The sequence below is a fragment of the Ursus americanus genome, chromosome 11 (genome assembly GCF_024610735.1).
Source record: "Ursus americanus isolate L20-20 chromosome 11, mUrsAme1.1.p, whole genome shotgun sequence".
Classification (NCBI taxonomy): domain Eukaryota; kingdom Metazoa; phylum Chordata; class Mammalia; order Carnivora; family Ursidae; genus Ursus; species Ursus americanus.
Genome location: NC_142137.1, coordinates 9801342 through 9820960, shown reverse-complemented (window position 1 = coordinate 9820960; position 19619 = coordinate 9801342). Strand labels below are relative to the sequence as shown.

At 43.2% G+C, this 19619-nt stretch overlaps 1 protein-coding gene across 3 annotated transcripts in view; it reads left to right on the top strand.

Annotated features, from left to right (window-relative positions):
• BACH2 (BACH transcriptional regulator 2) overlaps positions 1-19619 on the top strand; it is a 358628-nt gene that overhangs the window by 82428 nt on the left and 256581 nt on the right. For all 3 annotated transcript variants that reach the window (XM_045807056.2, XM_045807057.2, XM_087865325.1), the window contains exon 2: positions 11478-11590. In XM_045807056.2, coding sequence (XP_045663012.1) covers positions 11582-11590 — 9 coding nt within the window. In that variant the 5' untranslated portion in view covers positions 11478-11581. The remainder of the gene's footprint in view (positions 1-11477; positions 11591-19619) is intronic.

Sequence of the window (19619 nt, the reverse complement as noted above, 5' to 3'; positions counted from 1 at the left end):
GAGTGACATCATAGGGAGGCTTAAAATGTCTGGTGTTGGGAGGTAGGGAGAAGAGTAATTTTGTAGTGGAAACAACATTTTTTTTGCAAGCCAAGCCTTCACTCCACTGAACTCTACTGTTTTTCTGAGAATATTTTTATGCAAGAATCTCCTCTCTCTCTCTCTGTCACAGACACACACATACACACACACAGAAGTGTTGAAACAGAAATCTGAAACACAGGCCATGCCCCCCACCCCCTCCAGTGGATCTGACAGCCCCCTTTCACCTGGAAGACACATCACTGTACTCACAGGGCCTGCATTTGAAGTTTCTGTTTGGGGAGCTTTGGGCAACAGCAGGCCTGTGTTATCTAAGGAACTGCTGAGCCCATTCATCTGCTTTTCACGGCCCGCTTCCTTTTATTTTTAGCCAAATCCGTCAGGCCTGACAGGCGGGTAATTCGAGCCAGAGAAAGGGCAGAGCTCCAGGTCCTTTCCACAAAGCAATTCTTCTCCTCCCTCCTGGGAGGGCTCCAGACTTGGCCTGCTTCAGGCAGATGGATTTGTTGAGTCATGTGAGATCATTTACACAAAAACACAGTGAGGCAGTGGAAATTTAAAAAAAAGAGAGAGAGAGAGAGAGGGTGGGGGAAGAGGAAAGAGGAGGGAAGCCAGGGGGAGTGTGTGCTGCCGTGGCTGCTGGGGAGCATAGGAATTTTGCAGCGAGGCAGCGAGACTGAGGAATGCTGTAGATTCATTTGTGTATAAGGTAATGTCTAGTTTACACAGCGGGGTGGAGCCAGGCTGGGGAGGCTCCTCAAACTACTCGCCTGTATTTAAAAGAAGAAGGGAGTGTGGGGAAACTTTTTTTTTAATTTTTAAAGCAACACCCACCAAACAAAGACCACACTGTTGACAGCATTGGGTTCCAGTAGCAGTTAAGTACCAGCAGAATGGTTTAGAGAAAATGAGTTTGCTCTGTGATGTAATACAAGTTTGCTTTGTCCTGACTCCAGCATGACTGAGGCAGCAAGGGAGGGAGGAGAGGAAAATTGGAACAGGACTCTTGGTTAATGGTTTCCAGAGATTATTTAGCAGGACTTGAGTGCAGGGAGGAAAGTGGGATAATGTGGAGAATTACTTCGAGGTGTACCATAATTGCGGTAGGTAAAATAAAGTCATTACTATGGCTTCCTTGCTCAAGAGGAATTGAGCAATGATTTTGAAATGCCATGGAAGGTATCATTTTTCCCTTCCCCAGTATTCCTTTTCCTCTGGCTTCTGGAACATTCAAAAAACCCCAACTCTTGCATCATGGTAAACAGTATTAACAGTTAGTGAATCATTTTGTTTACTTTTTATACCACAAGCCTCTGAAACATTCCATTAAAAAATTGTCTTCTGCTCATTCATGAATTTCTTTTTCTTTTCCAAATGTGCTTACATGCATTAGCTGTGCTTGGAAGCAGATTTTTCCTTCTTTTGCTGGACTAAAAGATAGTTCAAGAGAGAATAACAACTGGGTTATCTAACCAATGTAGTGAGAGTATACTATGAAGGGGAAAGGGAATACTTTGATACAGGTTCAGAACATTAAAAATGGGAAGAATTTCAAAATATGCACCATGATTACTTTCATTGTGACGCATTTCTGCAATTCTGCATTTACTTAGAGCCCTACTACGCACTGTTTTCCTCAGTCTCCCTGGAATGTAGGTCAGCATCACCATGGTTTCTCACACTTGTTGATATTGTAGAAGTTGAAACATTTTGCCATTTTTTCCAGAATAGATATACTCAGATTATATATATGGTTTTAGTAATCATAGAACTTAGCTCATAAGTTCCTTCTATGAATATTCACCACTCAGTTATGATAGTAAGCACTCAGATCACACCGTTACCTAGAATAATACAGCACTCACAATGGTCTAGTCTAATATCGAAGCCGTTCCACTATTTTCCAGGTAGTTCTAATGATCTCACTCCGCATAGGTAAAAGGTAGTTTTCATTTATTTTACCCGAAGAGAGAAATGCTAAATTTTTGTAGTTGTTAGTTGTGCACGTTCTGGCTGTAGGATATCAACATTAGTGTTATGTGAGTAAGAGTTGTCATTGTTTTGGATGACCCTGGCTGCTTACCTGTGTTAGAAATCACAGCATCTACGGTGAAGACCTAAAAATATAGCAATGATTAGATTTTCCTGAAGACTCTGCATGAGCTCTATAATGGTCTTGAGATTTAAAAAAAGCATATTTATCACAGAAATTTAGTTAACATCTTATAACTAAACATGGATGTATGTTTCTTAGCTAAATGTAGTCACTATAAACATCTATATGATCTGCGATTTTGTTTTTATTTTGAAATGGAAGCGTTTTTGTTTACAAGTTCATTAAAAACTGAAAACTGTTTCTGTAACGAAAAAAAAAAAAAGATTTGTCCTTCTTTTAAGCCTATCCACATCCTTGAGTGTTCCCTCTACATCCGGGTTTCTCAGTCTCGGCACTGTTGACATTTTGGACTAAATAATTCTTTTTTTTTTTTTTAAGATTTTATTTATTTATTTGACAGAGATAGAGACAGCCAGCGAGAGAGGGAACACAAGCAGGGGGAGTGGGAGAGGAAGAAGCAGGCTTATAGCGGAGGAGCCTGATGTGGGGCTTGATCCCATAACGCCGGGATAACGCCCTGAGCTGAAGGCAGACGTTTAACCGCTGTGCCACCCAGGGGCCCCTGGACTAAATAATTCTTTATTATGGGGGCTGGTTTGTGCATGGTAGGATATTTAGCAGCATCCCTGGCCTCTACCCACTAGATGCCAGTAGCAGTCTCCCCCAGTCATGACAAAAAAAAAAAAAAAAATCAAAACTTCCCATGCATCGCAAATGTCCCCTGGGGGGCAAAGTCACCCTGGCTCAGAACCACTGCTGTATTCTTATTCTGGTTTCGAAGTTCACTCTTTACCTCATGAGCTGGGCACTCAGTTCCTTCTGAGATTGAATTCAAGGGTAGAAAGTAACATTTTCCCTCCTGCCATTTATCCCAAAAGTGGGAACCCCAAGTTAAGTAAAGTTTTCCAGGGCTCAAGCAAGGGTATTTTGGGGGAAGCCTTTTTCCTCCCAGAAGACCTGGAGTTCTGTCACACAGAGCAGTCTCTTTCTCAGGATGCTGGCCTTAGCAGGTGGAACCCTTCAAGGCCACACAGCGACTTTCCCAGAGCCCTTCAAGAGGAAGTGGCCCCACCGACTGAGCTTGGGGATGTTGACACAAGAAGAAAGGGAACTTCTCTGCAGGGACCGGAGCAGAGAGCCTAGGCCACAAGTTCAGTGGCTCTCTGCAGGCTCTCCGCCTTCATATCCAGCCCCAGAAAGAGGGAAAGGCAGCGACAAGAGTTCTTTCTCTGGAGCAAAGCAGACATCCTCCCATCCCAAAGGCTGCGGTCTCGGAAGCTGGAACTCTCGTTAAACAAGGAATGCGGAGCTCTCCACAGGCTAAGGCAGGCATAAATTTCCTCTGTTTGTTTTGCGAGGACTAGTGTCGACTGCTGTAATGAGATCAGAGGATACCCCAGGGACGAGGCCTCCAGGTCGGCTGCTGGAGCCGTTTTCTGTGGCTGTTCTCTTGGCTGCTGTTGAGGAACGCCGTGGCTCCAGAGACCTCGCTTATGATGTGGGGAGGTGGTTGTGCCCTTGTTTCATTTCTTGCCGTCTTGCCTCTCCGAGGCTCCCAGAACGTCCGCGTGCAGTCATGCAGTGCTGACTTATGGGACAGCTCATGGAAGGCAGATGCCTGTCCTCAGAACGGAGGACAGACCTGCTTGTGTGCGGAAAGTGCAGTGTTGTCCAGGGAGGTGGCTGCTTCCTTGGGAAAGTGCCTGATGCTGATGCTGGCTGCGGGCTCCTCTCCCAGCGCTCGGCGGCCGTGCGCCCTTCCTCACCCAGCGTCGTCCCTCTGCTGTAGGAGAAGTTAGGGTGCGAGTCGCAACAACGTAGCGCGTGCTACAAAGAACAGATTTCTGGCTCTAGCCTGAGTTACAGCCAAATGGCCATCTACGGGACCCTAAATGTGGCAGAATTGAGTTTAGGGCACCCCAAACCAGATAATTTCGGCAGAATAGTATAGACTGAGCTGGTGCAGCCTGACCCACTTCTAGCCCCCCATGCCGACCCCACCCACCAGAACAATCCTTAGGTATGTTGGGTGAAATAGAAAATAGGGAGAACTTACACGGGAAATCGCCATGTGCCAGAAGACATTCATGCCGCAGGCCTGGGAGTGATTCAGACCTGGCTGCGGGCTGTGATGGTTCTACTCCCGAGGGAACTGTTTGCCAAAAGACCCAAGTAGAATTCCCCCTAGAGTCCGTGTTGGGCTTTGAGTGTGCGCGTTTGGGGTACAGTGACGGGAGATGGAAACCCAGGGTTACGTTGCTTGAAGAGCTGTAGGGTCTGCAGATCCGCTCCCTGCATAGTGCAGGAGCTTCTGTTGCTTTGATGTAGACCTAAGCTGGTTTGAGAGCATTGAAAGCTGTAGGGCTCTGGTAGAGGCAAACACTGGATCCTTCTGGAAAGATTAACCACCCGGGAGGTGGTCCACCCTCACAGAGAACAAGCCACACTAAGGATAAGCTGATATTGGGAAGTACAGAGTTAGAGCTTCCGGAAAGCAGAGATGAACAAACAGTGAATCCCTGAGACTGCTTTCGACAAGGGGCCATCCTGCCAAACTGAGCTTTCTGAGGACTCATGACAGTCCCCTCCCAGAGGAACAGGGCAGGATACCCAGCCTGGCTTACTAAGCAGATGAGCTTCCGTTGTAAGCACTGGCCCCCAGTAGGGCAGTCATCCCTCATTATACTTGTCTTCAAGGTGTTCTTGAGAATATTTAAATGCCTTCCTTGGAAACCTTTTATCGGAGAAATAGCCGGTCCCCTTGAGCTTCTGTAAAGAGATACCTTTCTAGCAATTTCCCTTGTCATTGTTTCCTTTTCAGTGGGTCATTCTGAAGTAACCCACTAACTAGGCTTTCTGTTAAATTATTTTAGCTTCTCGGCAAATCACAGGAAATGTGTTTGCCTGAATTGTTAAGCAAACCCCTCTAGGGAGAAGGAAGCTGGGATTGTTTGAAGGTCTCTGGGATTCTTTTAGAGTAAAATCAGAGAAGCCTGGAGGTAGTCAGGCATGGTTGGTAAACCGTCTTAGATGAATACAAGTTAGCCTTCTCAACCATAGTGGTCAAATGGATAGGGGATTGCCTGGGTCTCTGGGCAGCCACCAAGTACAAGGTGCCAGCCCGTTTGATCTTAGCGAGACAGCTCTTGCAGAGGGTTGACGTCCTGGTGTATTGCACATGGCCTGGGGGTGGGGGCGAGAGAAAGTGCACACACATGCAAACTCTCTGGTGTCTCTTCTCAGAGTGACACTAATCCCATCATGAGGGCTCCACCTTCATGACCTCATCTAAACCTAATTACCTCCCCGAAGCCCTGCCTCTTAATACCAACACACCGGGAATTAGGCAATATATGAATTTGTGGGGGGTGGGGGGATAAACATGCTGTCCATAATAACATTATATAACAACATTATAATTAAATTTTGCATATATTGGAAGCCTACTGTGTGTAGGGTGGTGGGACAGGTGTGGCTGTTTGGGGATAAAACAGAGAAGATGTCTTCCCGTGGAATACTTAGAAACCAGTAGGGTGGTTGAGAGGTAAACCCCTATGTGCGATTAAGCAGAATAGTGATGGGAAACGGGGGAGGGGAAGGACCTCCCCTCTTTTTAACACCATGTGTTAAATACTTTCTTCATATTATTCCATTTCATCTTCAAAACAGTCTTAGGACATGCAAAGAATTTGCCCCAGTTTCATGGATGAAGGAGTGAAGACTCTGGGAGGGTTAATAAGGAGTGAAGACTCTGGGAGGATTAATAACTTGCTGAAATCACATGCGAGAAGGCAGAGGTGATACTCAGATGGAGTGAGTTGGCTCCCGAGTCCCGCTTTGCCCACTCTCCTGGAGGGCTTGCTGTGCCCCAGGAAGCCACAGCAGTATAGCCCTGGAGGGGTCAGGAGACAGACTGGGAGCCTCCAGCCTTGGAGATTTAAAGAAACAATCCCCGGACTTACACAAAAAGTGTAAGCTAGAGATACAAACCTGCAGATCAAATCCAACCCCTATGGGATTTCCAAAATGCTAACACGTATTGCCAACATTACACAAGCACAGGATTTTAGATAATCTCTCCATTTTCTGGCTCTCTTGACTATCAGCAGCTCTGGGAACATGTGCCTTGTTCCTACTTTTCTGGAGTTGAGTAGCAGACTCTGCAGGCCTCCCTACTCCTCATTGTCTTCTCTGGCCTGACTGTTCCTTCATCTTACTCTTTCTTGGCTCCTGTAGTCATCTGAATCTGTGTCCCCTGGTTTGCACAGTCACCCAGGCAAGAGGAATAGGCTGTGCCAGGTAACCCCTTGGGATTTTCATGTCCTGCCTTTAATTAAGATATTCCTAAATTACCGAGGGATTGAAAATGACCCTTTATAGAGTGACAGCCCTGCCTCTAAACACTAGATATCCTTACGTATGGTTTCATGAAGTGGAGGAAACCCTTACCACGTGTGCGGAGCAGTCCTCTGAAAGTGTCGGACACGCTATCGCGTGGCGTTCTTCCTGCACCTCTTCTGGCTCTCAGGGCAGTGTTTTCGTGCTACCAGCAGTGCCTCTCTTCTTTATCATTTATAATCCTCTCATTTCTTCTTCCTTATCACCACTTCTTGTTGAACCATTGGTCATATGCTAGTTGAAATTTCAGAACGTTCATTATCAAATTGTGTAACCTATCCTTGGGGAGGAAGGCCCCTCATGATGCTTGGTGGGAGGATGCTGTCATCCTTCTAACTTGGCTTGTTTGTTTTGCATGATGTCCTGGGAGGCAGGGCATGGGGGCAAGGCAGAATGGCAAACGTCGTTCCGTCTCTTGGGGCAAAACAATATTATGGCATGTTTGCTGCCTAAATGTGAGGGTGGCAAAGACACCAGGGTCCTGAAGAACCAGAGACATGTTTGCTGTGACTTTGAGGATGGAGAGGGGCCTGCGGGGACCTGCTCAGGGAGCTCTGCTTGGATTCCTCTGCTGCTGCTTCAGAAAGGCAGGAGCCAGCCATGCGGGAGGTCTGTGTGCATTTGGGGAGGGGGACAGGGGTCCGTTTGTTGCTTTACCTTTGGATCCTTGAATCCTGGCACCAGCCTCCTATTGTGGAAGAGAAGGACTGGACTGTCTGTGATAAAATGGTCTTAAATTTATCCAGTCTTATATAAGGATTCCAACCAAATGAAGGTTGTCAAGGTTTTACTCCAGAGACATGTAAATTATTCCAACTCATAAAAACAGGGGTAGGAGAGTATTAGGGATATACCTCTCATCTGTTTGTCTGTTTTCCCAAGCTCCTAAGCCCTAGATTTAGAGAATTTCCTCTAGACTTTTGTCATCTTGCCTTTCCCTTTTCTCTCCAAACCCTGTTTGTCTCTTTATGACTTAGCTTAATCCTTCCTCGCAAGTTCTTGGGTCCACATGCTTGAGCCCTCTACCTATCTAGGCTGCTGGATTTGGTGGTAGGAGGGAAGGAACCAAAGGCCATTCCACAGACTGACATCAGGGTACATTATATCTAAAAGACAGCAAGACCATTATTCTTATGAATGACCTGCTTGCTCCTATGGGTCTGTTTCCCATAGGAGTGCCTGAGCAGCCCAGCTTTGCATTATATGACAAAAGCCTTCCAGAATGAACCTCTTGGAAGGGGATGGGGGAGTTGGAGTGGGGAGAAAAGCCCAGCTCATCATACTCCATTCTATATTGGCAGTATTAGTTGCATTTTCAAGGGCCAAGAAATAGCACTACACACACACACACACACACACACACACACACACACACACACACACCATTGACATGTTTAAGAGTGTCAAGAGTAAGAATAAATACTCTAAAGAGTACTCTCGTTAGAGTAAGGAGACTAAAGTTGGCTTATTCTGTTCTCACTATACCTCTATACCACATTATCAGTGACGCGGGGAAAACAGATTTTTCTCTGTGGTAGGTGGAGGCTGATGGTAGATAAACAGTGGAGAAACAGGTAAGCCCGGTCTTAACTTTACTCCAGCTCCACTTGCTGACATCCAGAGAAGCCGTAGGAAGTGGTGTTGTCACCAGGAGCCTGAGTCTCTCCGTGTCTCTTCTGTTAGTGAGGACCTGGCTGGTGAGGGGTAGTTGTCTACCTCACTGAACCTGTCTCTAGGTGTCTTTGTTTGCTTATCTGCCCTTTCATTTCTTCTCTTTGTAGCCTTCACCTTTTCTGTTCATTCTCTCTTTGATCTCTTCTTGCCCTGTCTCTACTTTTCTGCTTACTCACACTTCTACCCACCTGGAACGATGAATTACATTTCATTAACCTTTCCAAAGCCTAAGGTTGACCACAGGCTTTGTTGCCCATCGAGCCAACTCTGTTAGGATCAACTGAGTGGAAGTTACACGTTAGCTTCTGGGATTGACTTTCTCCAGGCACCCTTTGAAGGTATCTGTACTTGCCTTTTGTTTAGTATCAGAGGAATCCAACTTTGTGAACGAGTACAAAGAAACATTGAAAAATAGAATAAAGAAGAAAACTCCCTTAATTCCACCATGGTAACGCATGTATCTTTTCCCCTAATGCTTTATATTTAAGATGCAATCTCCTTTTTTAAGCTGTGGATTTCTGTAAGCTTCTAAATGGAATTGGCTGCAAAACAACCAGGTTCTCTCTGTTTCAAAGGAGATTTAAAGTACTTGGTAGAACAAGGCCAGTCTTTCTGGTTGCTGGCCAGAAGTGAACTGACCCAGTTTCTAAAACTGTCATCTGTTTGCTGAGGTGTTTTCGGTTAATGATGGTGTGTGTGTGTGTGTGTGTGTGTGTGTGTGTGTGTGTGTGTGTGTGTGTTATTAGGAGAGGTATTTTATTTGTAGGCTTTGTACGTATTTTAATTCTATAGTATCTTGAAATGAAGCTACTTGAAGCCCAGGGTCTACTGCCTATGACGACATAACTAAGAAGAATTCTTTTACTGCTTTGAATCTGGTTTCCTGATTTAAAAAAGTACCACTCAGATCAACAACAGTACTGAGAGTATTCATATAAAAGTGCATTGTGCAGTTTTGAGCACTATGCAACTGTAAGATATTCTTAACAATATTTTTCTAAAAGATTTACAATCCTGAACATTAAAAGATGTTCCTTTTTTTAAAAAGCCCAAAGGCAGACTGCAATGATTATCAACATTGTGTTTCAGATAGTACGTTCAGAGTCCACATCATCCTAGGCCCTGTGAGAGCACAGAAAAAAATCAATTCATAGTATTTATTAAGAACTTTCTGTGTGACTAATATTTCCCTCAAAGAGTTTTTATTTTGACTACTTGAAAATAACGTAAGAACTTTTGGGGTGGCAGGGGGCACGGGGAGGATCCATAATGTCTCTAGTGCCGACTATATACCCAGTTCTGAGGGAAGGGGGACTGTGACATGATTGGAGCTGGGTGGAATTTCCTTGGGGAAATCATGTTCAAGAATCCTTGTCTGTTTATTATTATCTTCTTGTGCCCACCTTTCCTGTGTTGATACCAGTGTGTACATTTTAATGGAATTGTGACATCAGGCGTCTGTGCAAAGCATTTGGATAAGTTTCCCAGTAAAGTGCTGGGCTGTAGGCTTTAAGTGGATTGAATTACATATATTAAAAAGGAAACAGCATGTATGGAGGTCTACTTTGAAAGAGAAATATATTAGCATCTGCTTCTGGAATTCAAAGAGTAAAAGTTACATGATCATTTTCTTTCAGTCATTATAAGATTGGTTAGAATTAGATACTGAATTTTCTTGACTTTGAAGCCGCAATTGATTACCCAGGCAAACAAGACATTGAGTACATCAAGTACCGAGGGGTATTTAGATGTATGTAGGCTAAAAAGTCAGAATTCCAGGGTCTCTCCACGCTGTACATCATTCTTAAAATATGTTATTGCTATGACTGAATGTGGTATTTTCTTTGGAATCTATGTGTCTCAAATAGCCGGGGAGTGATCTGCAATTTCCTCTCCCTATCTTCTGATTTGTACAAGGAATTTAATAATATTATGTTCACAGAATAGTAATGTGTGGGGTAGGAGTTTATCTTTTGAAAATATAAATTGCAAAGTCATTTTCTTAATGGTGAAGGACGTTAATATGGGGACCATAGCCATGGACTTCTCTGTGTCCTCGACTTGGCAGACACGCCAGGGGCCTCTGGTCATTCCCCACTAGACAAAGGCTGATTGCTAAGCACTAAAGGTGATTATGATTAGTGGGATTATGTCTACTTTTTTCTTTTCCTATTGAACATTTTCTGTATCGTTATATTATTATTTAAAAGAATATATATTTTAAAGCACTGCAGTTCTGCTTAAACCTGTAATTCCAGTCTTTATGGAAAGGTTCAGATGTATAAATCCTTCCTAGATGCAACCAGAAAAAATAATACAGAAATAAGGTGATTACAAGGAACTTTACAATGTTTGGTTCTCCTCTCAAATTCACCCATAAACATCTTTCAGAGAAAAGACTACAGATCTAATTAAGTGGTTGAAGATATTTTCTTTATTTTTTCCTTAATATTTGACACATTAAGAACTCTGGAGCTGTACAAGCAACCATTTTACTCTGAAATGTCGTCCAAGTGAATCAAAAAGCCTTCCTAATAATCCGTCTGAGGGGATGTTGAGTCATCTGCTTCATCTGGCTCATGGAAAACTGACCCCCTGAATTCCCTTTAGGTAGGAGCTCTGTGGAAGGTCCTATCTGTTAAGCCAGTGGTGTAGTCAGTCTTCAACAAATGCCTGTCTCTTCCTTGTAGGCAGCAGGGAAGGCATTGAGATCTGGCACAAAGTAAATACAGCTCACATGCCAGATTCTTTCCCCTCCCAAGGAGGTCAAAGCCTGAGTGGGAAACTTAAATAACTGACCTCTCTGGCTTATTGATTACTATGTCCTCAGTACCCTGCACGTAAGGACTGAGAAAATAGTTATTGAATGGATGTTCTTGTTCTGGTGTGTCGATAGCCACTCTGAGCATATGATATCCAGCTTTTCCTTGGCCACTGGCATGTCTAGTGTCTGTGACCTCAAGACTTCCAATTTGACTCTCTAGACCTGGACTGTCCAGTCGGGCAGCCACTAACCACATGGGTCTATTTACATTTAAATTTAATTAAAATTACATAAAATTTAAAATTCAGCCCTCAGCTGCACTAGCCACATCTCAAGTGATCAGTGGCACATGTGGCTAGTGGTTACCATATTGGACAGTACAGGCATGGAGCATTGCCATCATGCCAGAAAGTTCCACTGGACCCAGGACTGCTCTGTGTCTTCCTGAGTGCCAGCTGATGGATTTCCTCATCGTGTTTGCAGTGCAGCTGTCTGCTTCGGGAAGTGAGGTCTACAGCAACGAGGAGAATCTTCAAGAGCTGCCTCGCACTGTGACATGTCTGAGCCCTTGCTCCAGTCCCTGCAGCATGAACAAGGTAAGAGATACTTTTGGGAATCAGCCTTTGTGTCTTCTCTTTGATACCATGATTTTTCTGGGTACACAATGCCTTTCCATGGTGTGAGGAGGTTACTTCTCCTGCCGCAAGCATCCAGAGGCTGGAGAGTTGTGTGACCCCAGTGAGCAGTGTTTATAGACAGGGTCACAGGAGGAGGTGGTGGCCACACTGTGGTTGTAATAGTCTTCCAGATGTGTCACTGTGTTTGTCAGAGGCTTCTGAGCGGCTGAAGTATTGGTTGTTAATATAACTGCCTTGGCATAAATATTGGAAGATTGAGTCTCTGGAGCCAGACTACCTGGGTTTAAATATCAGCCCTTCCAGATGCTGGCTTTGATGACCTTGGGCAAGTGCCTTAACTTCTCTGTGCCTGTTTCCTCATCTGTAAACTGCTGATGATAACAGTCCCTACCTCTCAGGTTGTTAAAAGGATGAACGTGAGTTAATACGTGCTTAATATAGTACCTGTCTACATTATAAGCATTTGATAAATATTTGCTGTTGTTGTTTTGATGATGGGGACACTGCTGTCCCTTAGGCATTGCTGCAGGAGAATCAGAGGTGCATCTGCAACATTTCCCTTTATTCCTTGATTGACTCAGCAAGTAGCAATTTATCACCAGGTGGGCACTCAGGGATGAACAATGAATGAGGCTTAGGTTTTGCCTGCAGCAGGTGACAGGCTTGGGGGTAGTGTGGCTAGTGTTTTAATGAGATATGTACCAGAAACTCTGGAAGCACAGAAGGAACCTCCAACTTTGGGAGATATGGAAAGGACTGTAGAGGAGGTGACATTTTGAGTCAGATCCTGAATGATAAATGGTCATTTCTTAGACGCAGAAGTAGGGCAGGGCATTCCAGGTAAACAGGCTATGTTTAGGCACAAAGCATACGAGAAAGTCTGGCATGTTTAGAGAACAAAGAACTTGGTACAGCAGGATATCTCAGACTCAACACTGCTAACATTTGGGGTAATTCTTTGTAGTGAGAGGCTGTCTTCCACGTTGAAGGATGTTCAGTAGCATCCCCTTTCCCCCACTTCAGTCCTGACAACCAAAAATCTTCTCCTCCCACATTGACCAGTGTCCCTTAGGGGAACAGAAATACCCCTGGCTGAGAATACCCCTGCACTGGGGGGAGATGGTAGGTATGATCCCAGAGAACGAGGTCAGGGTCCAATTCTTAAAGCCACTGAAGGATCTAATATAAGGGAGAGACATTTCCAGAGGCCTGCAAGAAGAGGTAAATTATCACATTAGCTATGGGTTGTGGTGGAGTTAGACAGTGCTTTGAGACAGTGTGGTCTTCAAAAGGTATGATGGAATCCCTAGGCTTTAAGAAAACCCATTTTGTTTGTTGAGAGTCTTTTACTAAGAACCCCTTTGCAATGGTGATTTTTCTGATGGCCATTTGTCTGGCCTTCTCAGGGTGGCTGTTTTACCCCACTGGAAGAGACCAGAAAATAATAAGCAATTGTTTTCTTAGAGATTTTCATTTGGCCAAGAGAAGGAAACCTCGTTCTGACCACCCTCCAGCCCCCACTCTCCCACCACCATTGGCTTAAATACTTATCTTTAAGCAGTCTTTGGGATGTGAGCTTTTGGAATACTGGAAAGTAGGTAGGTATTCCACCCCAAGGTCATGACTGGAGGGTGGGGAAGAGAGGAGATTCGTCGCTGTGGTCCTTGCAAGACTTGGCTTCTATTAGTTAGAGTTTGGTGTACCGGAGCGCGAAGACAACTCTTGGGAAATCTGATTGGCAGGCACAGTTTGCTATGACAGCCCTGCCCTAAGTTTCTCCAGGGCAACTCAAGACCTGATGTCATGGTTTGGCTCTTGATGCGCAGCTGGGAACCAGACTCCGCAGACATTTCAAGTGTCTCAGTAGGTGTGTCCGTTGCTTGGGAAGTTATGTTCTGCCTAAGTGGCCCAATGAATGCTTTATTTTATGTTATTTTAATTTAAAGTAGTGATTAAGCATGATGTGTAACCTTCACAGGTCGGCATTTTTCTTATGGTTTTCTTGGCATAAGACAAAGACTAGATCACCCTCCGGGGAGGAAATAGATCTCAGCATAAATAAAACCAGACGATCATCTCATCGATTAGGATATGTAAGTTAGAATGTTGGAAATATTTTTGTAGGTGTGATTGATTATTTTTAAGATTTGTTCCTAGAAAGTTGGAGACTTTTGAATTGGGCACTTTCCACTTCCTTAGACATACACTGTCATAACTCTCCTTCCTTCCCAAACCCCAGCTAGCTTATGGGACACTTTAACTGGAGAGGTGTCAGGATGCAGGGTGGCACAGTATTCTAGGGTCCAGCGTGATTCCTGTGAAGCGACAGGGCGATTCTGGTTACAGTGAGGCATTGACATCTGTCTTTGGGGTTATTTAGAGATGATATCTCTAGAAAACGACCGGCATGACCCCCATGGCACGAGAGATTGACCATTTCACCAACTCAACCAGGCTAACCTCATAGTGAACTGCTGTCCACCAAGTAGGGGCTTCATTCCTCACATTCTCGAACCTCAATCTGTGGCAGAATTTGGGGACACCAGGCCTCAGAGAGCTAGCACACTGGTGCATTCGTATATAAATGAGATCTCTACCGAGCGGATACCCTCACATTTATTCAACTTTTTAATATCATAAACAGGCTCAAATGGTTGTTCATTTGGGGCTTTATGTTCTCGTCTTACATGTTAAAGAAATTGTGGTGCACCGGTTTTCCCAGGGTACTCCTTCTCCCTGGCTCTCGATGGAGACCCATCTTTCCAGTTTTCATACTCTCCCTAGATCTTTTTGCAAGTGCTGACTTTCTGATCTTTATATCGATCCAAAACTTTATAATCAGGATTTAACTTTAAATTTTGTCAAAAATTTTTATCCTCTCTACTTTGTCAGGCGAGATCGTTAATGTGTATAAAGATAGATTATATAACACAAATTGTTGCTAGTAAGAAGGGTTAATGTTTTACATTTGTGTTATCTATCTATTATCATGCTGTAAAGAAAGGATTTTCGTGTTACTTAAAAATCATAGCCAAATGGGAGGCAGGTTGGACAGGATGGGATTTTGTAGAGGCCAGTTGGGTAGGATGACGTATGTCCAGGACACACCATCTTGCAAGCTCCCAGAGCCACACTCCCAGGAACAGTGTTCTGCTCTTGGAAGCTCTCTCTTCCTAGCAGCCACCTTGGAATTACGATTTTAAACTCTTTCCCTTCATGATCATCATTTTCATGAAGGCATATCACATGCTGTTGTCTGCCTTGAATTTATGAGGGCACTCCATCTGATTGAAAAATAATCAATTTTCCCGTTATTATACAGAGTGCTCCCCTCCCCCCACAGTGAAAAGGAACCTTCTTGAGAATTGTTTCTTCCTTCTTATGTTCAAATAAAGCCAGATCTGATTGCTGTTGCTTTGGACAAATGCCATAGCATCAAACGAAGTAGGGCTGAATGTCTTATCTCTCTTCGTGGGTGGATGCTACTGTTTTGCTTAATATCTACCCAGCAGGATTTTTTCTCTGAATATTTTACTGTGCCAGGTTTGAGGTAGTTTCACCTTTACACTCAGATCGATATCTCTACAGTCAACTAAAGAGTAAAACTGAAATTAAGTTTCTGCCTTCATTTCGAGTTTTTCTTACTTGGCCCCTGCTTAATACGAAGCAGTGAAGTTCAGAGCTCGTTACCCTTGGCTCTCCACCTAGCATACACATGACTCTACTTGATTAAACATCAGCTCCTCCAACACACACTTGTCAAGCACGGACTGTGTACCACGCACGGTGCTTGTAGGACATCAGCGAACAGAATAAAGGTCTTTGCCATCCAAAGCTTCTATTCTGGCCAAGGTAAGGAGAGTCATCTTACTTCAGAGGTTGCATGTTTAAACATACACCTAACATTAAAACTTCTGCCGTTTTAAACTTCTTTCACTTGAAGAGCAAGTTGAGAGAGCCACTAGATGCAAGGTAGGGAACTGGCGAGTAACAAACATAGATCTCTCTCTTCCCCTCTCTAGGACCCTCTTGGAGGTTTCACCAAATGACGCATCTATATTCAAGGAGTCTCCACTCTCGTTTTTCTGCAGCCATGGCCAGGTCCCCCTTGTGGCAGACTTGGAAGAAATATTGCACACATCAAAAACTAGAGACATGAAAGAAAACGCAAATAAAAGTTAAATGATCTTGGAATAAGGCAGGCCTTATTAATGTCCAGTGACAGAAATTATAAAGGAACCTCAAAATTTCTTTCCACCGAAAGGCGTTCTGACCTACCCTAAAAACAAAAGACACACCAGGACGGTATTTCCAGCATGCATGACAGGGAGTTCACTTAGCTAATTTAGTAAGAGTTCTTAACAAATTAATAAGATAAAGATGATTACTCTAATAGAAAAGGGGCAAAGAACAGAAAGATAAGACCAATAAAGGAAGAAATATAATCAGTAAATGACATATAAGAAAATGTTCAACCTCAACAGTTATCAAGGAAATGCGAATTAAAACAATGAGGTGGCAATTTCTACCTATACGATTGATGAGGATTTGTGAAGTGGACTTGGTGAAGGTAGGAAAGGGACTGTCAGGCTCTCTCAGACACAGTGGAGGAACACATTTCTCAAGGGAATGTAAACAATGTGTATCAAAGCCTCAAAAATACACACACCTTTTGACTCAGAAATTCCATTTCTAGAACAGTTACTCAAAGACAGTTGCCATGGATGTGTATAAAAATTAAGCCAAGGTGTTCATCGTATATTATGATAATAGTAATTTTTAGAAGGTAACAATTGTGGTATACAGTCATACAATAAAAATACCAGGGAGGGATGGAGGAATATTTAATGACATAAAAAGGTGTTTTAAATAAATTGTACAGTTTGATCATTATTTCCTTTTTCAAAAAACATACATGTCTGCACATACACATCAAAATGTTAAGAGCATTATCCTTTTTTTTGCTTGCATGTTCCAAATTTCTTTAGCAATGTACATTCTTTCATACTAAAAATAATATATAAAAAAGACATCAGGTTATATTTAAGATACAAACTTTACTCTATTTTTAGGTATATATGATAGGATGTTGCCCAGAATGTTAGCAGTGGTTTTTTCAGAGGGCAGGTACATGTTATGTATTTGTTCCTTATTTTAAAAAATACTTTTCTGTATTTTCAACTTTCCTGCAATAAGTATTTGTATATGTGATTAACAATCAGGAAAAAAACCAAGTATTTGAAAATGAACAGCTCTTCAGCTGTTTTGCATTTGAGATACGACTGGATGGAGATATTTAGTGGACAGATAGAAAAAGAGAGCCCTTGGTCAAATCAGAGATTTAAACCTGAGAGTGATTCTATGTGACATATTACCAGGAAGGAGCTTTTTATTTATTTATTTATTTATTTATTTATTTATTTATTTATTTATTTATTTTTATTTTTATTTTTTTATTTTTTTTTTTAAAAGATTTTCTTTATTTATTCGACAGAGATAGAGACAGCCAGCGAGAGAGGGAACACAAGCAGGGGGAGTGGGAGAGGAAGAAGCAGGCTCATAGCAGAGGAGCCTGATGTGGGGCTCGATCCCATAACGCCGAGATCACACCCTGAGCCAAAGGCAGACGCTTAACCGCTGTGCCACCCAGGCGCCCCAGGAAGGAGATTTTTAATGTGCTAATTGTTTGGGGGCAGTAGCAAGTAGATCAACACTCTAGAAAAAGATACTGCCCCCTCGATTCAGTGACTCAAAACTTTTAAATGGAATTACATCCTCTTACTGAGTAGGTGTCATTTCTTCATCCAGCTGTTCAAAAGACTTTGCTGATGTATACAAGTTTAGACTAGTGCTTCTCGAACTATGGTTTGGGAACGCCTGGGGAACCCATTCACAGGCTACCTGCAAGGTCAAAACTACTTTCGTAATAATGTTAAGACTTTTTTTTTTTTTTTTTTTTTTTTTTGCCTTTTCCACTCTGTTGAATATATGGTATAGTTTTTCAAGAGACTACATGGCATCCAGTGACATTCATCCAAAATGCCTCAGTTTTAATTTTTAAGATGGCAAACATTGGTAGAAATAATTGATGTAAATAAAAGCTCTTTAAAGTATGCAGTAATTTTGGGGCATGTCCTGAGATAGGAGTTTGAGAAGCAGGGAGCTAGAGTGTGCCTATGTCCTATGTTTGGCAGTCCTTACTCTAAGAAGAAGCTGGACCCATGGCTCAGAGCAGTGAGTGTCCTGGACGTTGTAACACATCTGTTCTCACCTTCTACATCTTTAAGGAGAAACTGCACTTAGACCTTATTTTTAAAAAGCAAAACAAAACCTTTTATAGAGTTTGTGAGATTAAGTGGAACATTGTTGGCACAAGGCCAGTGTAACCCCTGTGTGACATGTAAGTCAAATTCTGCTAAATGTGGGGTGTACAGAAATGGCAAAACTGGACCTCCATTCTCTTCCATGTTCATCACACTGGGAAATTCAGTGAATTTTTAGGAAGAAAACAAGAATATAATTCCCTTCTGAGAGGTACGAGAGTACAAACTTAAAATAAATGTAATGTAGTAGATGGTCGACTAGATACAAGGTGGGGAGAAGACAAATTTAAAAGAATTAACGGAGTATGTTTATGCTTAGTTGTCTTTAAAATGTTTGCACGAGGGGGTGCCTAGGTGGCTCAGTCGGTTAAGCATCTGCCTTCGGCTCAGGTCATGATCCTGGAGTCCCAGGATTGAGCCCCGCATCAGGCTCCCTGCTTAGCGGGGAGTCCGCTTCTCCCTCTGACCCTCACTTCACTTGTGCTTACTCTCTCTCACTCTGTCCCTCAAATAAATAAAAAAATTATTTAAAAAAATGAAATCTATGCACGTATACAACTTGTTTGTGCTAGTAAATACAGATAAAACATACAGGCTATTTGAGAAATGCTTCCTACTTTATGTGGAATTATCTCTTGATAATTTCTAGTCCTTTCTGCCATGGAAGCAACATCAGTGCTTTTATTTCAGTACCAAGGCCTCTCCTCCTTTCTGCTTCACAGAAACACAGTTCAGTTGGTGTCTTGGGTGCACAGCTCAGCTCTGAATCTCAGAGGAGCTCATGGTGGAGCAGTGGTAGGTGCCTACTTCTCTGACAAGCGGTCTTCATGGTCCAGGGTGTAAGTGGAAAGTCTGAACCTTTCTGTCCCAAGAAGTGGAGCATCAGATGAATAACGCGCTGGTGCACCTGGAAGCCCGCGCCCACCCTCAGACCGCGCGCACCCACGGCAGGATTCATGTGCATGTGGCAGGGCCTTGACTTGAGGGTGGAGGTTGCCAGGGGCCTGACTTAACAGCTCCCAATCATGTCAGAAAAGATGAAGCAGAATCTGAACGGGTAGGAGGCAAATTAAGGCTTTGGAGTAGAAAGGCTGGACTTTTGGGTTAAGACCATAATGGCCCCACCGCAGGAGAAGAGATATGTTTTGACATGACGGTAATATAATTTCAAGTCTGAGAGGCCTTGTTTTGAATCATGATAAGCCCTTTGAAATGTGGCCACAGCCACTGACCATAAAATAGGTTTCACTTGAAGGAAAGAGGACATTCAGTTTCACCTTGGTTTTTTCAGCGGCACTTCACACGCATTGTGATTGTTGGTTTTGGAATCTTGTTCGTCCTTATTTCTTGCAGATTTAAAGAATAGCGCCTAGGATTTTTTTTGATTCAAACAAGTTCTGCTTTTTTTTTTTTTCTTTTGACAAACTGTCCCATGCCAGCCTTCATGTGGAGCTTTAATTAAATGTTGACTGAACTGGTGGGTTCTCGTCTGCATCACCATGTCTGCATCACTAAGCCCGCACAAGCCCACGGCATAATTAGACAGGTCCTTTGGGCACGTGATGTGTGCTGCGACCTCTTTCTTTGATGCTGGTGGTGGCCGGGTCCCTGTAACAAAGAGGCCAGTGGATTCTGGCCTTTGTGAATCATGCGGAGGAATGCTT